The 20,695-nt window shown below is 40.4% G+C and overlaps 1 protein-coding gene across 5 annotated transcripts in view; it reads right to left on the bottom strand.

Annotated features, from left to right (window-relative positions):
• Window positions 1–20,695, bottom strand: part of Plce1 (phospholipase C epsilon 1) — a 363,943-nt gene that overhangs the window by 56,018 nt on the left and 287,230 nt on the right. For 4 of the 5 annotated variants that reach the window (XM_058581097.1, XM_046450435.2, XM_046450436.2 and 1 more), the window contains 6 exons: window positions 18,836–19,094; window positions 16,417–16,622; window positions 8,425–9,100; window positions 3,663–3,845; window positions 2,606–2,723; window positions 1,888–2,044 (listed from right to left, as the gene is read on the bottom strand). In XM_058581097.1, the coding sequence (XP_058437080.1) occupies window positions 1,888–2,044; window positions 2,606–2,723; window positions 3,663–3,845; window positions 8,425–9,100; window positions 16,417–16,622; window positions 18,836–19,094 (1,599 nt within the window). The remainder of the gene's footprint in view (window positions 1–1,887; window positions 2,045–2,605; window positions 2,724–3,662; window positions 3,846–8,424; window positions 9,101–16,416; window positions 16,623–18,835; window positions 19,095–20,695) is intronic. The other variant, XM_046450437.2, reaches the window with a different exon arrangement.

Here is a 20,695-nt window from a genome sequence, read left to right as displayed (position 1 = left end):
ACAGCTGAAGGTCACCTCCCTCACTGGGACAGCATCACCAATTGACAGATTTACAGGCTTAGGTTGTTGAAAATCAGCACAGAGCAGGACATAGGAAGCATAGGTTCAGGAAGGGGAGAATTGTGGCTTCAACATTTGCATTTAAACAATAAGTTCACCCTGTTCCTTACTTCTAGCCTCCTGACTGTAGGACTCATCTCCTGACTCTAGGAAGCTCTATGTCCACTCTTTCTCCTGCTAGACTTAGGGCTCAATCTTGCTTTCTCCTTTAACAGCATTCTGGCTGATTTTCTTCTCTTGCTTTGTTTTTTCTTTCTGTTTTAGAATGGTTGAGTGGGTATGGACCCCTGGGGTCTCCTGGGTTGGGGCCTCTGATCTTTGATCTGGCATGTTAGTTTTCTCTTTCAAAAGAGTTTTTTCTGCTCATGAGTGACTGAAGTAAAGAGAAAAGCCATTTAATCAAGGTTGTTTGGCTATTTTGTTTCCCCAGGATCCTGTATAGGCTGAAAGTAAAATGTAAAGGGAACCAACTCTTTGTTAACTTTCAGTTTTGTTGTAAACCTAAATTTGAAGAAGGTTTCAAGGGTGGTAAGAAGAATTCCTATATTCCCTGACCCATTTGAGCCAGTTGTAAATATAAAAAGGTTAACGTACAAGTTCCTTACTCATTGAGAGAAAGAATTCTTCTATGTGTGTGTGGGGGGGTGGGGATTGAAAGCAGAACCTTTCTCAAGAATGCTACCAGTGAACTATCCCTTGGCTCTTTTCATTTTGAAACAGGGTCTTGCTAGATTGTCCAGACTGACCTGGAAATTGGAATCCTACTGCCTCAGCCTCCCAAGTAACTGGGATTCAAGGCAAGCATTGCTTTGGCAAGATTCTTTCCTTTAAAAGATAATTTGCTTTAGTATTCTTATCAATAGGGAGAGAGAGAGAGAATATGAATAAATGAATGTGGTGTGTGCATGTGTGTAGTGTATATATGTATGTGGTGTATGTGTGTGTGTGTGTGTGTGAAATTGACATTTCCAAAATCAATGTGTGCTCAGACTCACTCCTCTGTGGATAGGTGAAGAGTACCTGTTTTATCGTGGTTCTACATGAATTCTCTGAATTTCTTTAACTTTATTTGAAATATTTGAACTATATGAGTGGAGGGAGATGTAGTAGCCATTCTTGTTCTCTCTGGAAGTCTTTCATTTTAACATGTTTCTTTTTCTGAGAAGGTAGATTTTGTTTCAAGTCTGCTATTTATATGAATCTTATATGATAATTTAATATAATACCAGCTTTAGAATTATATGTAAACATATCCAGTAGGCTTACATTTGAATTCATTTCTCCAGGCATGTATAACTTTTCTCATATCTGAGGATTAAGTATATTTCACCAATAGTGAAGTGCCAGGTAGCTTATATTAAAACTTAAGTTATTCTTCACTTAGAGCAGTACTAAGCACTAGCCGACAGAACTTCTTACAGTGATAGAAATGTGCTCTATCTGCAGTGTTCAGCTTAGTGACCATTAGCCACTTGTAACTATGGAGCACTTGAAATGTGGCTACTGTAATGAGAAGCTGGCTTTTAAATTTAATTTAATTTTGATTAATTTAAATTTGAATTCAAATACCCACATGTGGCTAGTGGCTACTATATTGGACAGTGCAGATTTAGAGAATCACAGCTTAGATTTTGTCACAGCTACTTTGAAGGGTTGTTTTATTCTCTCAAATAAGTAAGCACAATCAGAAGGTAGTATAAAATCAAGAAAATTGGGATCATTTAAAATTTGGAACCAGTCTTTCCACAGACAATTGGAAGCATGTGCCCTTCCATACAACTGGAATGATGGGAAGGGCCCTTCAGTTTTATCATGTTAAGGCCCCACCTGGACGGACTCTTGTTTGAAGAAGACAGCACAGGGGAGGAGACTGGCCTGATGGGAGATGACGTCCCGGCAGCCAAGTTGGGGGACCCAGCTGTAGTCAAAGAGTGGGCTCTTCTGGAAGGGAGAGGATTGGGAGGGCTAGCGATGGCATTCGCCTCTGTAAGGATGAAAGATGAAAAAAAAGAACTGCTCATATTTTATTTTCCTCAGAAATCAAATACAAACCAAAGATGTCTGAGCAAACCAACCTATGCATCAAAATATTTTGATGAATGGACTAATGTGGTGGATTCTCAACTGGTTACACATTACAATCATTTGGGGAACTTAAAAGTATATAGATGCCCAGGTTCTAGCCCCAAAATGTCTAAATCAGTCAGTCTTGGGTGTGGCCAGGACTTGGAGATATATTCTTAAAAGCTCTACTCTCTAGCCAGGGTTGAGAATCTTTCATCTAATCCATCAAATTGTATCTTGTTCATCAACTATTACCTGCCAATAATGGCAAGTTAATTATAATAATGTGAGAATTTTGTTCCAAGTAGATTATGTTTGTAGAAGTGCCTTTTAGGTACTTTTAAGTATCTTTTTGGTTTCATCATCTGGTTTTTAAAAAAAAGTATATTTAAGTTTTGTTAAGAATGTCTACAATGCTTAAATCACAACTTAAACCAAATGTGTTTTTCCTATAACATTAAAACTCACAAATCTCCTGTACCTGATTCTTCTTGTTCATTTGTATCTTGAGGATCAGAACCACTCCGGCCTCGACACTCTTTGTACATTTTGACCTTTCGAGTCGCCATCTCATCGTCAGTTGCCTCTCCACTCTCACCCTGGGAACGCAAAGATCAGATGGCTCCTGGCCCGTTTTTTTCACTCTCCCCACAGCTGCTGTTTGGGCAGGGCTCTATTCTAACCCACTCTCCTTCGAAACTCTCTCCCCCAGCTGAGGCCAGGAAAGACCCGTTAAGGCTGACCACGTGTCCTCCTGACATGCTGCCCAGTTTGTTCTTCATTGCAAGGCAGCTAACAGAGGGAGGCCGAAAAGAGGACGCATATGAGCCCTGGAATCTCTGTGTACAGACACAATTGTGAAGCAGATAAAGGTCTGCTGTTTATCAACAGCCTCATGTATGTAAAAAAGGGCATTTTTTTTAGATAGTCACGAAGCAAATATGCTATCATGTTACAGTGGTTAAATATGTTATAGTATATTGTGAAAATATATCTTAGGTAGTGTTCCACATACAGCATTATGGCCCTCTAGGACCTTCATAATGTGACTCCTGTTCTCTTTTAGCCCCTTCTTGCCCAACTCAGTACTGATGCTTCAGCTACCCAGAGTGGCCTGTGCTTCCCTGAACAAGCTATGACTCCATGCCTCTCTGCTGTCTCGTCTGCCAGGGCTGCTGTCCTTTGTATTATTTGCTTGGTGAACTCCTACACATCTTTCTAGACCCATCAGTGAACTGCTCTGTGCCGTCTTCTCTGCCTGCCTCTTAGCTCTGTATTTTTCTTCTTGCTGGTACCATAGCAAAGGATTGGACAGCAACTTAGATTGCACTGTTTTGTTTATGTCTCTGAGTTCTTCTATGGACTTCACCTTTTCCTGGTGTTGGCTTGGTTCCTGGTCCTGGCCTTGGTAGCAAGAGGTATGTGACATTTGTTTTATACCCCATGTAGTCCCCAACTCAAATAACCTAAGGTGATATAGGCCACACAATAATCCTGGAAGATTGAGTATAGAGCTTAAGAAGCAAATAACACAGTACCCTCATGAGGGTTTTCTTCTTTTTCTTGGTGGTGCTTAGGCCCAGGGTGTTATTTCGCTGCACATTGGGTTTCTCAGCATTCTTTGCTGATGTCCCAGGGCTGGGGTTTCGAGTACTCCATCGTCTGCCACCAAACAACTCCACAGCATGAGCCAAGGTTGGGCCTTCATACCGGCCATCCTCCTAAAAAGAACCACATGCTGAACAAATAAGGAAGGGGCAAGCAATGTGGAAGTAAATGTATTAATGGTTCCCAGCAAATCCCCAGAGGTGGAGAGGCACAGGCAGCCACATAAGAATAATTGACCTGGCCACCCATGTGGTTCTGGCTGTGTTTTCTGAATCTTAGAACTCCCTGCTGAACATTTCATAGGGTTCCCTGCTATCCTGGTCACATCCTGATCGGATCTGGTGATGTGCTTTAAACCATCAACTGGGATAAAAAATATTTTGCATCCTGGCTTCAAAACTAACACTGTAGGAGAATTCATTAAGACTTACTTTGCAAATTGATCCTTTGGAGGACTTGGTGGTCTCGAGAGTTGAAAACAGAGTGGGGATCTATTTAAGTAAAATTAACTTTTATTTGTCCACTATTATATCACATCAAGTAGATTCTCATCTAATTTGATGCTCAGGAAAGTCTGACTTGAAGTAGAGGGGATGTGGCCTATGTGAAATTCACTTTGGAGGGCCCTGGGGAGGTCCTCAAACAGTTGAGTTGTCATCCTCTTGAGTGATTGAAATCTGAAGATGGATGGAGAGCTCATGGGACTTAGAATACCAAGGAGATTATGATACTGTGAGCAGCAACACACACTCAAGGGGGAGATAGTGGTTTACAATAGCTACTGCTTGCAAGGCAACTCTGAGCAACATCTTTTAAATGAGTAATGGCAGGGATTTACTTAACTAAACAATGGTCAATGACTCGTTCCACAAGTCAGCAAAATCAGTTAATAAAACCACAAAAAGCCACATCTAAATTAAACACAATATTGCTATTTCACACACTGCATAAAAGAGTTTCTTTAAAATTAATTTCCATGTACTGTCTCTACTTTCTGAAAATTTTAAGAGTAGTCCTCCTTTACAGTTCCAAGGAAGTGCTTGCTAACAGTGCTTTGCTTTGTTGCAGATCATATGCAAATAATAAAGAGAATTTGTGTGTGCATGCTTACTCTTTCATCCTAATGTTCAGTGACTATCTGATTTTATGACTTGCTGTGAATACTACCTTCTGAATCCCAGGATGCTGAGTAACTTGGGCAATTGACATAGAAACCTTTGGGTGACCTCTTGTAGTGGGACATCTGTAACTTATGCCTGTCCATTATCCACTTCCTTCTTCTCCAGCCATTTCCCAATTTTACTTTATCTCTTTTCCATTGAATATAATCTCAATGAATCTGTTGATCAAAGTGGAATAGCATCCCTTGACCAATGATTGGTGCATGGTCCAAATAAACCAATCAGAATCTTTCTCCTTGGAATGGGATTCCTGAATGCAGCAATACAGGGGATGAACATGGCTGGAGATCATTCCACTTGATTCAGGCCTGCTGAAGAGAGCCTCTGCTGAAAGTCACTAAGAGTGACTCCAAACTGGGATGAACATTTCATGACACACTTTGGCAAATAGTTTTTAACTGCTTAATGAATAATATACTCTATACAGTTGAAAGAAGTTTTGTTAAGCCTTTACCTATGCATTTTTAGCCTACACATCTTTAAAATTTCAATAGATCTGTTACAGTTTACTCATAAAAGAATCAGCCCTATTAGCTTTTGCTGTTTGGGGTTTTCTAATTTCAGAACATCCCAACATGGACCAAAACTTACCCTTCAAAATATTAGGCCAGAAATAGGCAGGGTGCCTTTTTTTTTTTTTCAAATATTTTAAGGAAGCTTTCTGGGAACTAAAATGCAGTTTGAATCTTTTGTTTTTTTAAGACAATAATCTCTTGTTTGGGTAAAGGATATATCTTCTTCCTTATTGTGTGAGGAGGACCGTTGAGTGTGAAGGCACTTTCTCAGATTTAGAAAAGAGTTCATGTGAAGAAGACTAGAAAATTGATTCCTTTTAATATACCCACACACTTTTACCTCTTGGCATATCTTTCATATGACATTTTGAACACTGTTAAACTAATCTATACCCCTGCAGATTGTGAGAATCTGTTTCTGTTGATTACAACCAAAGATGTTTACCTGATAATCCTGTATTTACCCCTTGCAGCTTTCAGAAGCCCCTTCCAAATACCCCCAGAATTATCAGCTCTCAGCAATGCCCAGGATAACCTGAAGCCAGAGCTCATATGTTAGTTTATCTTTCTTAATTAACATCAATGTTTCTGGACAGTTTACTGTCCTTTATTTTCATGTTTTCTCCTCCAATGCTGGAAAGATTATTTTTATTGCCTATATAAACATTTCCCAAACTGGGGATAAAGAAATGCTCTTCTAGTACTATTAACAGAAGTTTGGAAAAATCCAAGAGATTTCTCAAAAATGTTTTTAACTTATAGATAGATATTTAAATAGTTTATTTTATTTTTTTTTTGTACTAGGACATATCAGAGCACTTTATGGGCTAACGTGTATTATAAATAATTTTAATATTATGGTAATGCTACATAGCACAGTCAGTTTTAGTTAATCAGCTAAAATGGAAACTAAAATATCTGCTTCCTGTGTATTCCCCAGGGAGCTTTCAGTGTGGTTGGCTACTTGGAAAAAAGGTCTTCAGGGGCTCTTATGAGAATTGATTTTTAATTAGGATTATTCTTCTGCCTTGTAGAGTCAGGAAAAATACATCATCCATGGACATTTAACATTTAACAAAAGATCCATTTGGCCTTTTGCTCTTTAAGTAGCAAATCCATTTGACTGTCCCTGAGACAATTTAGGAAACTGGTGTACATTAGTCTATATTGGTCTGTTGGCCTTTTCCACGTTTTTCTTCTGGAAGAAATTTTGAATGTCTATTTTCAAGGCATGGTGCCTGTCTTCTTAAGTGACTCCTGTAGCATGATCTCTGAGGAAGAATTTCCACATTTCTTAAGTGACAGAGATACATGGAACTATCTGGCTTCTACCCTGCAGTGTCTTAGTTCCTGTGGAGGATGGGGGCAGAGCTCTGTTTGCAGTGTTAGACTGGGGCTTCTCTTGGTCCCTTCTGTTTCTGCTCCAATGGCACTTTTTACCTCTGCTGTCCTTGGTTTTAGCTTGTGCCTCCTTCAGCAAAAGCTGAAGGCTGCAGGGGTAAATGAGAAAGCAGTACATTTTATGCATGAATCCAGTTACTTATGCTATCATCTTGAGAAGAAAACAGATGGAGAAACTAAAGCACATAGGCTTTGTGACCGGGGTTGTAATTAAGCTCAAAGACTGACTTATGTCTATGTTTGATGGTTTTTTTCCCTTGACTCTGCAAGGTTGAGGAATAATCCCAATTAAAAATCAGTACTCATAATAATCCCTAAAGACCTTTTTCCAAATAGTTCACAGGCACTGAAAGCTTCCCGTACAACACACAGGAAGCAGGTATTTTGGTTTCCATTTTAGATGAGTTAACTAACACTGGTTTTGTGTGATGTAGCATCAGCATATATGAATATATAGGTCTCTCTGTTTACTAATTAATTACTCAAATTAGTTATTCAGGATATGATCTCTGCTTATAATCACTCATGGGTGTGGAGAAAGTAGAAAGAAGGGGCATTATATGTGTCTCTGCTAATTTCCTAGGAGGAAAAATGTTTTGAGAATCATGTTATAGATGAAGTCATCCATGTGAGTAATTTTGGTCATAATTCTAATTGTCCTATGATACTAATAAGAAAAGACATTTTCCCCATCAAAACAGAAAAGCATAATAAATTAAAACTGAATACTTTGATATGATCAAATTGACAATGCCATTTCAACAGCGTCACCTTATGGGAGGATTTATAACTCATTTTCTCAGCAATCTACCCTCTCCTTCCTTGACAAGCATGATACTCTAGTTAACGCTGGTGTCTCTCCTCATCATCTCATTTAGCCCAGGCCTGTCACCACTCTAAGCTGGAGTGTTGAAGGACCTGACAACTTAGGGTTAATGAAAAACTCAATTTAAGCAGCTGGTTTTTGAAAATTGCCTGCTAAGGGCTATTGTCACTGTAAACCTAGTGAACATGAACTTCAGGTAAGAATGATCACACATTTGAGAGGCTTTCTTTTAAACTCAAAAGTTCTTCAATTAGGCAGCAATCCAATAAGGAAAGTAGCTCTCCAAGAGCCACACAACACACTAGGCAATGAATCAGGATTTCAGTTTCCAAAGGGAAGGTTTCCAATGTATCAGCTATTCTCTAATTAATAATAAAATCATTCAGATTACAACATTTTTGACTGAAACCCTGAGTCAGTGAAATTGTTTGTGCTAACTGGCTTTTTTCTAGATTAAAAAACTATACTAAGCATAATCACTATTACATACAAAACAATAACAGGGCCTACCATGAGCAGACATTGTTCCTTATACATTTTAATTTACATTGTAGCTTTATACATATTAACTCAGTTCTCATAGGTAGATAACAGGTATTATCATTTCCATTTTATAGATAAGAGAACTGTGGTATCAAGAGGTTAAGTAAAAAATGCACAAGGTCACAGAGGTGGTAAGTGGCAGAACTGGGAACCTGGTGGTCTAATTGCCAAGTGCCTGCTCTTGAGGATGACGGGCTCTGGAGTGAGGAATGGCTGCACCCCTTACCTGATAGAGGCTCACATACTGTTTCCGCAGCCACTGCTGTCTTTGGTCAGGGAACCTCCTCATCTTTCTCACGGCTCTAGTGAGTTCCAATAGTCCACTGAAGAGCATTTTAGCTGTGTGCTTTGGTGCCACAAAGTGCAATAGTCTATTGTCCGTGGTTTGAAGCCCATAGAGAAGTGTCACACCAGTCTCTGACAGAAGCATGCTACCCAGTTTGTTCTGAACACACACAGTGTGTATATCAATGTTAGGGTGTCCCATGTACACCGCCTTTGCTGAAAACAGATCTAAGACCCCCTCCACCAGGCCGCTCAATACAGCATTGCCCAGTAGCGGGAATTTGCCGGGCTCGACGGTGTTACTGAGCGCACTGAGTTTTGCCTTAGTGCTGGCTGGGGAGGCGGTGGTGGGCTTTGTCCAGGTCAAAGTGCTATTGTCAGGCTGAAGCTGGAGGAAGCAGCGGGCAGAGAGGTGTGTGTCCTGGTCATAGTGGATGACCGTGGCCCCCTGAAGCAGGAACTGATGCACATCAGCTTGGATGGACAGCACATACCAGGGGATGAGCTCTGTCCCATGGGCAAAGGCCTTCTGTGACTCCTCTGATCCATGATGATCACATTCTTTGGCTTGCTCAAAGATGTCATTTTCTGAGTCCAGCAAATCTCCAATTATAAACCTGATGGAAAAGAGACACAAATTTGGTGTGTTTTATAATCAGAAGGGGACCAATCTCAAGCCTTTTACTCATACTGGACTTCATGTTTCATCCTACTATAAATTAAAATAGAAAATAGAAAATGCTAAATGTCACTGGGTAATTTTTTAGAATGGCATTCTAAAATCTTACATTTAGCAGGGTGTCTGATCATAGGCCTAAGAAAGGAACTAGTAGAGGCATTATTATATTTTTATTATCAACAACCGTAATCTTGATTATATACTAGTTTTTCCTCTGGTGTCAGGAACAATGTTAAAAACTTTATGAATATTTTTGCACTAAATCTGTTCTACTTATGAAGTAAGTTTTATTTATTTATTTTGTTTTATCTGTGGGAAAAAAAACAAGGTTCAGAAAGAGAAAGCTGAGGTTACCCAGCTTGGAAAAGGCCTAACCAAGGTGAGATTCTGGTCTGTCTACACTCTATAACCTGGGATTGAGTAGGTTTATTTGCCTTGCAGTTAAATCACAAACAAAAATCATGACCTGAATACATTTGTGCTAAAATAGGGGCAAATATAAAATAAAATGAGTTTCATGGGGAAATATGGTCACAGTGATCAGTTATGCAAGAATAGTTCTCCTTCACTCAAACTTAGATGTTCATTCTGTGTATATATGTGCATGTGCAAGCACGCACATGCACACACACATAAAAGCCTTGTCTAGCCAGGTGAGATGGTGCATGCCTGTAGTCTCAGTGACTCAGGAGGCTGAGGCAGGAGGATTGCAAGTTCAAAGCCAGCCTTAGCAATTTAGTGAGGGCATAAGCAACTTAGTGAGATTCTGTCTCAAAAATAAACGGGCTGATGATGTGGTTAATTGCCCCTGAGTTCAATCCCTGGTACCAAAAACAAAACCAAACCCTTGGTCTACTTGGGAAGTTTAGCAAGTTCCCTTCCCTGGATCAGGAGCATGGATTATAAAGTGGATCTGGGGAAAGGCAAGAGAGACCTTATTGCCTATATTCTATCTGGCCACCTTAGCAGGAACTTGCCAATACTGTAAGAAGTTATAAGTAAGATTAAGGTTTCTTCTACTCTTTGGTTCACAGACATTACCAGCAGAGTGTTGGACAAAACTGTGAAGGAGCTGATCCACAGGTGTCTGGGAAGGAAGGTTCTCATTGTCTTGAGGCACTTGGTAGCCTACTGCCTCTGGCAAGAAATGAGCAACATCACTAGGTTTTCTGAAGTTCTTTTTCTTGAAGAATGGCAATAGAATCCAAGATCTGGGTGCTGGTGCAAATACATTATATTTTGTGCATTTTTCTTACTTTACATTTCATGAGAAAAGAATGAAAATCCTGCTTGTACAATATAGCTCCACTCCTCTGAAACAGCTCTTGGTAACATAACACCGCTTATGTTCACCTCCACGACTGTTTCATACTTCATGTACTGGTTAGGAATATGCCCTCTGTAGTCAGCTGGGCTTCATGTTCAACTCTACCAACTGTTTGCTGTGTGACTTGGTCAAAACATTTGAATTCTCTGGGCCTTATTTAACTTATCTGTTAAATGGCAAAAATACAATGCTCATCTCACGGAGTAAGAGTAGAGATGGAATAAGATGACCCTTGGAAAACAGCACAGAGCTGGCTCGGTAAAGTGCACCACTATAATTAAATGTCAGAAGACCAGTGTTCATTCCTTCCACTTCTCCCCCACTTCTCATGACTAAATCAGCCCAGCTGTTCCCCTAAAGGGGCTTTCTTCAGAGGTTACTGCCAAGTTTTTCATTTGGGACCATTTCCACATTCTCCAGGTCACACTTTTTTTGTTGTTGTTTTTGTTTTTTTAAGAGCAAAAAAGATTCAGTTGGTGAGTATCAACAATGACTTAAACACAACCTATGTTAATTTCAACAGAGAACTTCTGATTTTAATTTAGCAAGTGAAATAATGTTTCTCATATTTCATTTGAGTTCTGAGAGAAATCAGGGATTTTTTTTTTTCTGTGAAAAACTAGACATTATGAAAAATAGTGTCTGGATGACAAATTATATGGCTTTTCTGGAGCCTGCTTCTGCCTTCAGAGATGAGGTAAACCGGGAGAGAGGGGACACTGTCTTTCTTGGGGTCAGTTTTTATTTCAGAATGCAAAAAAGAACTAATGCCAGATGGTAATAATTCCATTAAAGAGCATTCTTCCAGGGACTAATTTCCAAAATAAAACTGACAATTGTTTGTAATGAAATAAGTTCATTTCAAGCAGGAAACTAGTAGTATTTTTTTTATTGGTCTCTTAGATGATGGAGTGAATTTTGTGCAGTTTTATGTCTGATTCTCTCTGAAAACAATTTTCTGTGGGTCTACAAGGAATAATGTAGAACCTTATGAGTTGTTTAGAAACCAAATAATATTGGTCAAAGATAAAAGACGTGGTTGGTCAGCAAAGAAACAACCTTGTGACTCTTAGGTCATATGCATTAGGGAAAAGACCAAGGAGTGAAAATAGAGTGGTTTTTATCTTACTTCTCAGGACTTCCATAGCGTTCTCTAGTTAGGAACCATAAATTAACAGCCAAACACTTTTCTAATGTTCTTCAATGAAAATCTCATACTAGGTGCCAAAGGGCTATTTGCCAACCTGGTTCCATATTTTCTTTGTAAGTGTTCATTACTTTCTACAAATTCAAAATCATTACTTGAACATGAATCATAAGCCTAAATTTAATGTTTTAAGATAGAAAAAAAATCACCTTTTTCAAATGACCTGAAAATAAGTAATAAAAATCTAGTGTTTCTAAAGCTATTTTTTTTTTCTGGAAAATTCTAGCATTTAATTAACCCAGCCCCTTTCTGAACTACAGGAAGTCTCTAAAATTATATCTGGGTAGTATGTGGACTTCACAGTCAGCTAGCCTGAATTTGAATCCTGATCTGCCAGTTGTGAGATCCTGAGTAAAATAAAAATGTTATGAAGATAAAATAAGTTAATATATGTAAAGTGTTTAGGCCAGAGTTTGCTGAAAACTAGGATCTCAATAAATATTAGCACAATGAAGATTGCTAATATTATTATTGCCTGGATTGTAGCTACAAAGTCAATATTATAGAACAAAAGCACTTGCACACAAACAACTTCTCTTGAAAATGATGTTCAGGTTTAAAATTGTGATTCAAAAGATAAATTAACCTATACTGTTACTCAGCAGGAAAATGACTCTTTTTATCATAAGTCACAGAAACAGATTGTGCTCAGGTATTGGCCAAAGAGACAGGAAGAGAGAGAAACAGAGGGTCCCATGTGTCCCCAGCAAAGCTCAGGAGGGAGATCATATTAAGGTCCAGCCTGGGCTGAAGCAGTCAGCTGTAAACAAAGGATGTTGTGTGGTGGGTGGTTGCAAAGTTGGGATCTGGTTGCTTGCAAAGTTCTACTCCATCTCTTTTGGAGAATAAATGATTAGCTTGCTATCATTGTCTTAGTTTTGGGCATCGATGTGTATGCCTGTGTGTGTATGGTTAATCCTGGTAACTATTTTCTCAGATACCCAACTTTCCTATGCTTAGCTTTCTTATTTTCCATCACTATGAGGTCAGATTATCTTTCAAGCAAGTCTCTAAGAGGTTTTGGAGTAAGAGGATGCAGAACACAGCTATCTCCAGGAAGGGAGAGGAGTGTCACTAAGGAGTGCTCCTGCAATATGGCCACATGTTTGCACCCCCAAAGCTTCAGCTTGGCATTTGGAGGACGAGATGACAGACTAATCACAACAGCCACTGTTTATATGGCACTTATGATGCCGTTCACTTTGCTGGATTTACATGCACTGTCTCACATAATCCTCATGTCAACCCTCTCAAGTAGTATTATAATCTCCATTTTAGGGATGACAAAAGAGAGGCTGAGTAAGGTTAAGTTGACCCAACCACGTGACACAAACAGTAAGACTCAGTCGAGACAGTCCCAGGCAATGTGACTGCAAGCTTTGAACCCTTGACCAGTTCCAGCGGCCTTCATTCAAAGGGTTTGTCTGAATTTATTCTCCTCTTACATCCCATTTCTCCAAACGTATGAGTCCTTCTTGAGGGTCAGCAGTGCTGAAAATTGTGAGAATGAGAACTTGCAGCACCTATCTGACCCAACACCCTCTCTCCACACTTTTATATTTTTAATTTCCATGTTTCCCAATGGGCTTACCTACTACCCATCTGTCTCCATGACTTACACATACAGAGACATAGCTAATTTACTCTTTGTGCTGGTAGATTAAAAAAAAATGTTACTAGAAGTGAGCTTTGCAGCCACAGAAATATAACTGGGATGCCTTTAGAATTCAGGAGTTCCTGACCCACATATGAAACTAGGTATGAAAAGAAGTTGAAGGGTAGCACCTCTTCTGTTCAAAGAAATGCCTTAATTACTGTGGGACAAAGGGTCCTGCCCTGTGATTGAGCACATGGTCAGACTTGTGGACCACGTCTGCTATTTGTTACGTAGGCAAGGGACTTCAGCTTTCTGAGCACAACTTCTTCATCTGTAGAGTTTAGCCAAGCTTACCTTAAAATTCCATTGACACAATGAGACTCTCTGAACTCTATTACTGTTGAGATCTTGAACTTTCTATGATCACTTTTCTGGGTTTTCTGGGAGGACTTGCAGCAGGTTTTCTGGCAGGACTCTGGTAGCTCAGAGTCTGGGAGGAATCATACCCCACCCCTTCCTGCAGCCTGCATGAGCTACAGGGCCATGCTATGCTTATCCTTTCTTTCTTCAAAATAATTTTCACAGAGCTGGTGGCTGCCACATGAACAGGGGCTGGAGATTATCTCTGTCTTCATTTCAGTCAAATCAATGAAGCAGAGTTCTTCTGGCTTTTTGAGATCTGCTTGCCACATACTGTCCTGCACTGGACATTCTAATGTAGGGCTATGAATCAAGAATGGATTCCCAGGCAGAGGCAGGTGGTCATAGAAATAGTGCTTGCTGATCTGACTTCAGGGAATTCCATTGAACACCCCCTCCTCCTCTTGTGTGTGACCAGAAGTTCCTTTCAGAGAGGTAGTCTTTTGGGATAAGGAAACAATTATCGGTACTTAGGTATAAAGGTCTCAAAATGAGGATTTGAACGTGACTTTATAGGTTTCGTAAAATAAATATTTGCATTTTTTTTCACCCTTCTAAGAGTGCTTACAACAGGGTCTGGAAAATGGGCAGTGGAAGAGAATGTTCTTGGGATGTAGATGAGAAAAGGATTAGGACAAGGGAATAAGCAGAAAATTGAAAATAAAAAGATTAATGAGAGTGATAGAATCATAGAAGAAATTTATCACTTGAAGGAAGCCCAGGGTACAGAAAAGGAGGGTAAAAAGAAAGCTGAGTCTAGGTCTCTGGGACTCAATCAAAGGGGCATTCCTGAAAATATTTTAGGAAGCTGATATCTTTACATAACACCCCATCCTATATGAAGGCTTCTATAAAAGGATATCATATGAAATTCATTATTTAATCTAGCCAGAGATGATGTATTCTTTTTTTTTTTTTTTTGGAGGTGGGTATTGGGGATCAAACTCAGGGGCGCTCAGCCACTGAGCGACATCCCCACCTCTATTTTGTATTTTATTTAGAGATAGGGTCTCATTGAGTTGCTTAGTCCCTTGCTGTTGCTGAGGCTGGCTTTGAACTCATGATCCTCCTGTCTCAGCCTTCTGAGCTGCTGGGATTACAGGCGTGTAACACCGTGCCTGGCAGGGATGATGTATTCTTAAGAGTAGGACCTGAGGATGGAATTTAGTCAGATCTTACCATGAGAAGAAGGCATGCTTCTTCCAAGCAACTGTTTGATTTTTCTTACAAATACTTGTGAACTTTGTAATGAATCAGGATTCCCTTTTTCCTTTGGCCACTAAGAATCTTGAAACAAAATTCAGTCACTGTACAGACAATATAATGTACATTTTTGTATATTTTATTTTTCTTATCATTATTTTACTTCCCTTTAAAATCAAATATTCATATTTATTCTTACAAATGCCTAAAAATCTTTTGTGGAAGCAGCTGGATGGTCACATAGATACCTATATAGAGAGATGGGCAGATATTATAGGCATAGACTAAGGACTTAAATGGTGATGAGATGCTTCCTGTGCAGATGTGCTGCTCTGCAGATGGTCTTCTTTCTATGCATAGATTGCCACTAATGTCAGCAACTTGTCACTGAGAGGACATTCAAATGTTTTCTGAGCTGAGATAAATTCAAACAATAACAAAAATGGTATATGAGATCTGCAAGCTATTTAAACACTAGGGCAGTAACAGTTAATCTTGGAGCACTAGTCCCTCTGAGGGAACAAGCTAAGGAGGGAGGTCTGGAAGAAAGCCTAAAGGCCTTAGAAATCTGGAAATTAGATTTATCTCCTTAAAACATAATAGCATCAGAACTTCAGACACAAGATGTTCATTTTTGTATTGACAATCAATTTTAAGAATCTAGCACAACTCCAAAGAAATTACTTTCTAAAAACACGATCTGTCATTCCCAGTGAAAGTACATGCAAACCACACACACGCACACACACACACACACACAGAGCAATGGCTTACAAACCCACATACACATGTATGTAGACTCCAGGATGATGGCAGGGTCATGAGTATTGATCACAAACAAAGCCTTTGATGGCAAAGATATCAAAGTTAGTAGACCTAATGATTTTGTGTAGCTTGACAGGGTTCTTCCCCAAGCCAGCCTTTGCCATTGAGGTTAGGCTTAACCATGAGTAAAAGACTTTGAAGAAAGGCAAGGGATGCCCAACCCACTGATTTCTGTGTTTCTTTTGGCTGTGGGTAAGCAGGTCTGGCTGGGCTGTAGTGTCCACTGATAAACAGTAAGAACAATTACGAAGCATCAAATCCCTTGAATGAGTAGGGCTAACTTTAAAACACCTCGTGGAGCAGTGTTTCTCAACTTCAGGGAATCTTGAACTCCTGACTTGGAATCATCCAGAGGTTGGGCAGAGCTGCTAAAAGTACTGGTTTTGGGGTATCACCCCAGCCTACCAAAGTATTTTTTAAATTAAAGATATCCATCCCAGCACCCTGTCCAAGGATTAAAAACCACTGCTACGGAAACTGTGAAATGAATAAAAGATCATGTTTTTACTTCTGAAATTTAATTTGCTGAATTTAAAAAAATGGCAGGATAGCCCTAGTTTTTTTTTTTTTTTGAAAGGAGTAACAGGTACCCTATTAATACTTATGTTTTTATGTATCAGTTAAAAATAAACTGAAGAAATGCTCAGTCCCCCCTTTGTCATATGAAAAACTTACTGCCATCGGGTTTTCTCCTTCAGGGAGTTTTTCCTAGAGCTGTCCCCTTCACTGGCACTGTCCTCCTCCTCTGTCTCCAGACTTCGACTGCAGCTTCTGATGATCTGAAAGATACTGTTCACGGTGGACTCCTTCTCCGAATTCTTTAAGCCATTTTGTCCCACTCGTTGCAAGAAATTATCTTGTCCAATGTAATCTGCTACGAACTACGGAAAAAATATATGGAGAGTTTTCTATTGCAACTTAATATAATACGTCCGAATAACCTACTTGGCTAGGGAAAGGAAATCATAATAGCAATAAATAACAGCATTTGTGCCTATTTTATTGGAAAGAAAACAAGAACCTCCAGGAAAAACATTTTTTTATTTCACCACGTGAAATATCAAAACTCAAATTTGTTTCCACTGAGACAACTTTAGTCCCTGCAGGAGTCAACACTCCATTCGGATTTAAAACACAAAAAGCAATATTATTTCAGAGCTCCCTAGGGAGAAGGTTAGCCACTTTACAGAGGAAGGGCAGAGTTAGGGATAAAATACCCTTGTACGCAGCATCGAGGAACACCATGATGAAAGCATACCATGCTACAAAACCAGATGAAATGAAGGGGGTCCAAGGAAAACATTAAGAAATGGTGCCTTTTAACTTTATTATTCATACATCCACTGGTGGGACAGTGACCCCTGGGTGCTTTTTTTTCCCCCTTTCTTTGGTACTGGGGATTGAACTCAGGACTCAGTGGCACTGATCACAGAGCCACATCCTCAGTCCTATTTTCTATTTTATTTAGAGACAGGATCTCACTGAGTTGCTTAGTGCCTCGTTTTTGCTGAGGCAGGCTTTGAACTCACGATCCTCCTGTCTCAGCCTCCCGAGCCGATAGGATTTCAGGTGTGCACAGCATCTGGTTCCCTGGGTGGTTTTAAAGCTCTTTTTTTAATAATATATATATATATATATTATAAAAAAGATATATATATTATATAAAAATATATATATTTTATATAAAAAAGAGATATATATATTTTATATAAAAAAGATATATATATATTTTAGAGAGAGAATTTTTAATATTTATGTTTTTGGTTTTCGGCGGACACAACATCTTTGTTTGTACGTGGTGCTGAGGATTGAACCCAGGCCGCACGCATGCCAGGCGAGCGCGCTACTGCTTGAGCCACATCCTCAGCCCCAGTTTTAAAGCTCTTAATATCGGGCTGGGGATGTGGCTCAAGCGGTAGCACGCTCGTCTGGCATGCGTGCGGTCCGGGTTCAATCCTCAGCACCACATACCAACAAAGATGTTGTGTCTGCCAATAACTAACTAAATAAATAAATATGTTAAAAAAAAAAAAAGCTCTTAATATCTGTTTTCTGATGAGAAAGCTTCACTCATCAGAGGTGAGAGCTGCAGCTAGGCCCAGAGATGTGAGTTTCCCTCTTCCTAGGACAGGAGGGGCTGGTGTGGGTGTTGCTTGGCTCACTTGCAGCCTTCTTTATTTCTTGCACTTGTATCACAGGTGATAAACCTGAGAGCTATCAGTCAGTGGCATTGCCTGTACCTGCTGGGATAGCTGGGGATGGTGGAGGGGTCTCAAGTCTTTCTGGTACCAGATGATGCCAGTATGAGGTTTTTAGCTGTCTTTCCACTCTTACTAGGCTGGGTGTGGATTATAGGTGGTGAATACTGGTACAATGGTGAGAATCACCCTGGATTTGGATTTGGGACTTCCAGATATGAGATTCTCAAAATCTCTGTAAAGTTCTTTAAAAAAAAATCTTTTTAGTCCCTTCTTTCATTTTAAACACCCCAGAGGGAGATTTTCTTATCTTATTTTTCCAGTTGTTCAATGCCCTCTTTTCCAATGCCCAACACCCTGGGTCCAGGCTCACACTATCCTCTCCACTACAGGAACAGGAAACAGTGGGCCTGGGAGAAGCGTGGGCAGCAGGGACTGAACCCTGGAGCGCATCTTTGGATGAGACACCAGCTTTCTGAGCATCTTCCCACGAAGCATGGAGAGAAGACAGTGTTGACTTGCCCCATTTTTTTCTCCCACTGGTTTGGAGAAGGTAACACTTTCCCTTGATCTTCTTTATCCCCTGACTCTAGGCATTCCCACCCAATAAGAAAAACCTGCTGCCTTTAAAATAAAAGCCAGAAATAACACCCTCTTCCACTGGTACTAAAACAGTGTCACATGAAACCTAGCCAACAATAAGGAGCCCCAAACAGTGCCGGTTGGCATTCTTTTCTCCAGCACTTCCTAGAACCTACCTGCTACCCAGAAACAACATAACAAGGACTACTGTGCACTCAATGTGATGTCTCCATGTGATAGTGGGTACCAACAGGGCTGATGGGACAAGCAGCGATAATGGCTCCAAAGAGCACACTGGCTCTGAAAGGCCTCACCTCTAAAGTCTCCTCTTGGGAATTGTACCGCGGGCAAAGCTTCATGAGGCCAGAGGCTCCATCAAGTACTTCACAGAGCTCCTTCAGAAACACCCCACAGAATGGAACCACCTTGCAGCCAGGGATGTGCAGCGCGCGGGTTACCACCTTTCTGTACTCGGAGGAGGACTCGTGCTGAGCCATGGCATCCTTCAGGCTCCTCATGGTCTCGATGTCAGACTGGTCCATGAATTGCCACATCTTTAAAACTTTTCTTGACCTATTACAAATAAATGACATTATTTAGACTGAAGGAGAAATAATGGGGCTTATGGCAGATATCCTAAATTCCATACAAATCCATTCTTGTCACCTTCTTCGTGTTCTTTACTTGTTAACATTTATTGAGGATTCCTATCTCCACCTACTTCCTGAAATGGTATGACTATTACTTTTGTAAATTGAAACTCAAAATGAAATAGGACAGATGCAAACAAGGACAGGTTTACGGTGTGAGTTAATTATGGAAGCTGGGCCCTGGATATAAGTTTGAGCTTTTCTGATGGCTACTGCCAAAAGGGAAACATAGTGGGTTATACATAGTTTGTACAGATATTTGTGGAGAATGCCCACAGAAAACCTGCCCCACCTGTTCCTCTTGATCTGAGTCCCTTGATGGTATATATGAAACCTAATGTTTTGGGTCTCTTTGGAGAATTGCTTTTTACTGAATTGAGTTTGACATTAAGCCACCTGCCATTTGGCAGGGGAGGGGGAGATGGGGTGGGACTCCCGTCTTACAGCATTTTTTTGCCTTAAAAAGATTTTAATGAATTTTTTTCTATATTTGAAATTGCGGATGAGATCCGCAGGTGACCTTGCAGCCCGCTTTCTAAACAGAAGTGTCAGGTGGTCACAAGGGAGTGCCCACACTGCTGTGTCCTCAATGGTCTCATCCTCCTTCGGCCCACACAAAGAAACTGGATCTGAGCAGACAGGGAATACTTATTTGGAGAGGGTTATGGGATGGCTCACGTGAGAAGGAGGAAAATGACCCCAAGAGTCGGGGACTTCAAGTGAACACCATGGACATGTAGACCTGTGTCCCGGGAAGTCTGTTCATCACATGGACCTGTGTGTGACTTTTGCCTCAAGATGAGAGGCTGGCTGGAGCTGCTGACAGCAAAGGGAGAGAGGAGGGTCCAGTGATGTCCTACATTCGCAGACTTGGGAGGGCAAAATAATGGGTGTCTCCTGTGAGTCCAGAGTGGACATTGTACGGAAAGGTTGGCCCTGAGCTGTCTTGAAAGACTTTCCTGCCATGTGAGATGACCCCAGCAGAAGGAGTCCAGCAGGTGGGACCTCCAGAGATAGACCCTGGAGAGTGGGGACTAGCCGAGTGGTTGCCCAGAAGGTGTACAGAATTTTTCCAGGTGAAGGAATAGTGGGGGGGTCCCTACAGGACAAGGTCGGGGGTTAGAGGACTAAATAGGAGGAAACTCTAAACTCACCCATTTGGGTCTCTGTGAGGGCAGCAAGGACAAACCCAAACTGCTCCATTCCAGTAGGACCTTTTACCCCTCCTCTCCCTTTCTCTCTCCCTCTTCTGTTCTCTCCCCTCCTTTGATTCTGTAGGGACTCTGAGATGAAGGAAGAGGAAGGAAAAATATGAACCATATCTTGTCACCTACTTACTGCAAGTTTCTGAGAGTGGATGGGCTGTGAAATGTGGGGAAGGAAAGAAACTTTAAATGTATGAGAAGTTGCAACTTTAATTTCTATCAAACTGGATTTTAAAAAATCATCATGTGATATATGAGACATCCAAAAGACAGAGAAGTATGTGACAAATACTCATACAACCTCCTCTGGGTTTAAAAC

Source organism: Marmota monax, unplaced genomic scaffold (genome assembly GCF_021218885.2).
Source record: "Marmota monax isolate L192 unplaced genomic scaffold, Marmota_monax_Labrador192_F-V1.1 WCK01_AAM20220418_F8-fsc00004, whole genome shotgun sequence".
NCBI classification, from domain to species: domain Eukaryota; kingdom Metazoa; phylum Chordata; class Mammalia; order Rodentia; family Sciuridae; genus Marmota; species Marmota monax.
This window is presented reverse-complemented; position numbering and strand designations above follow the sequence as displayed.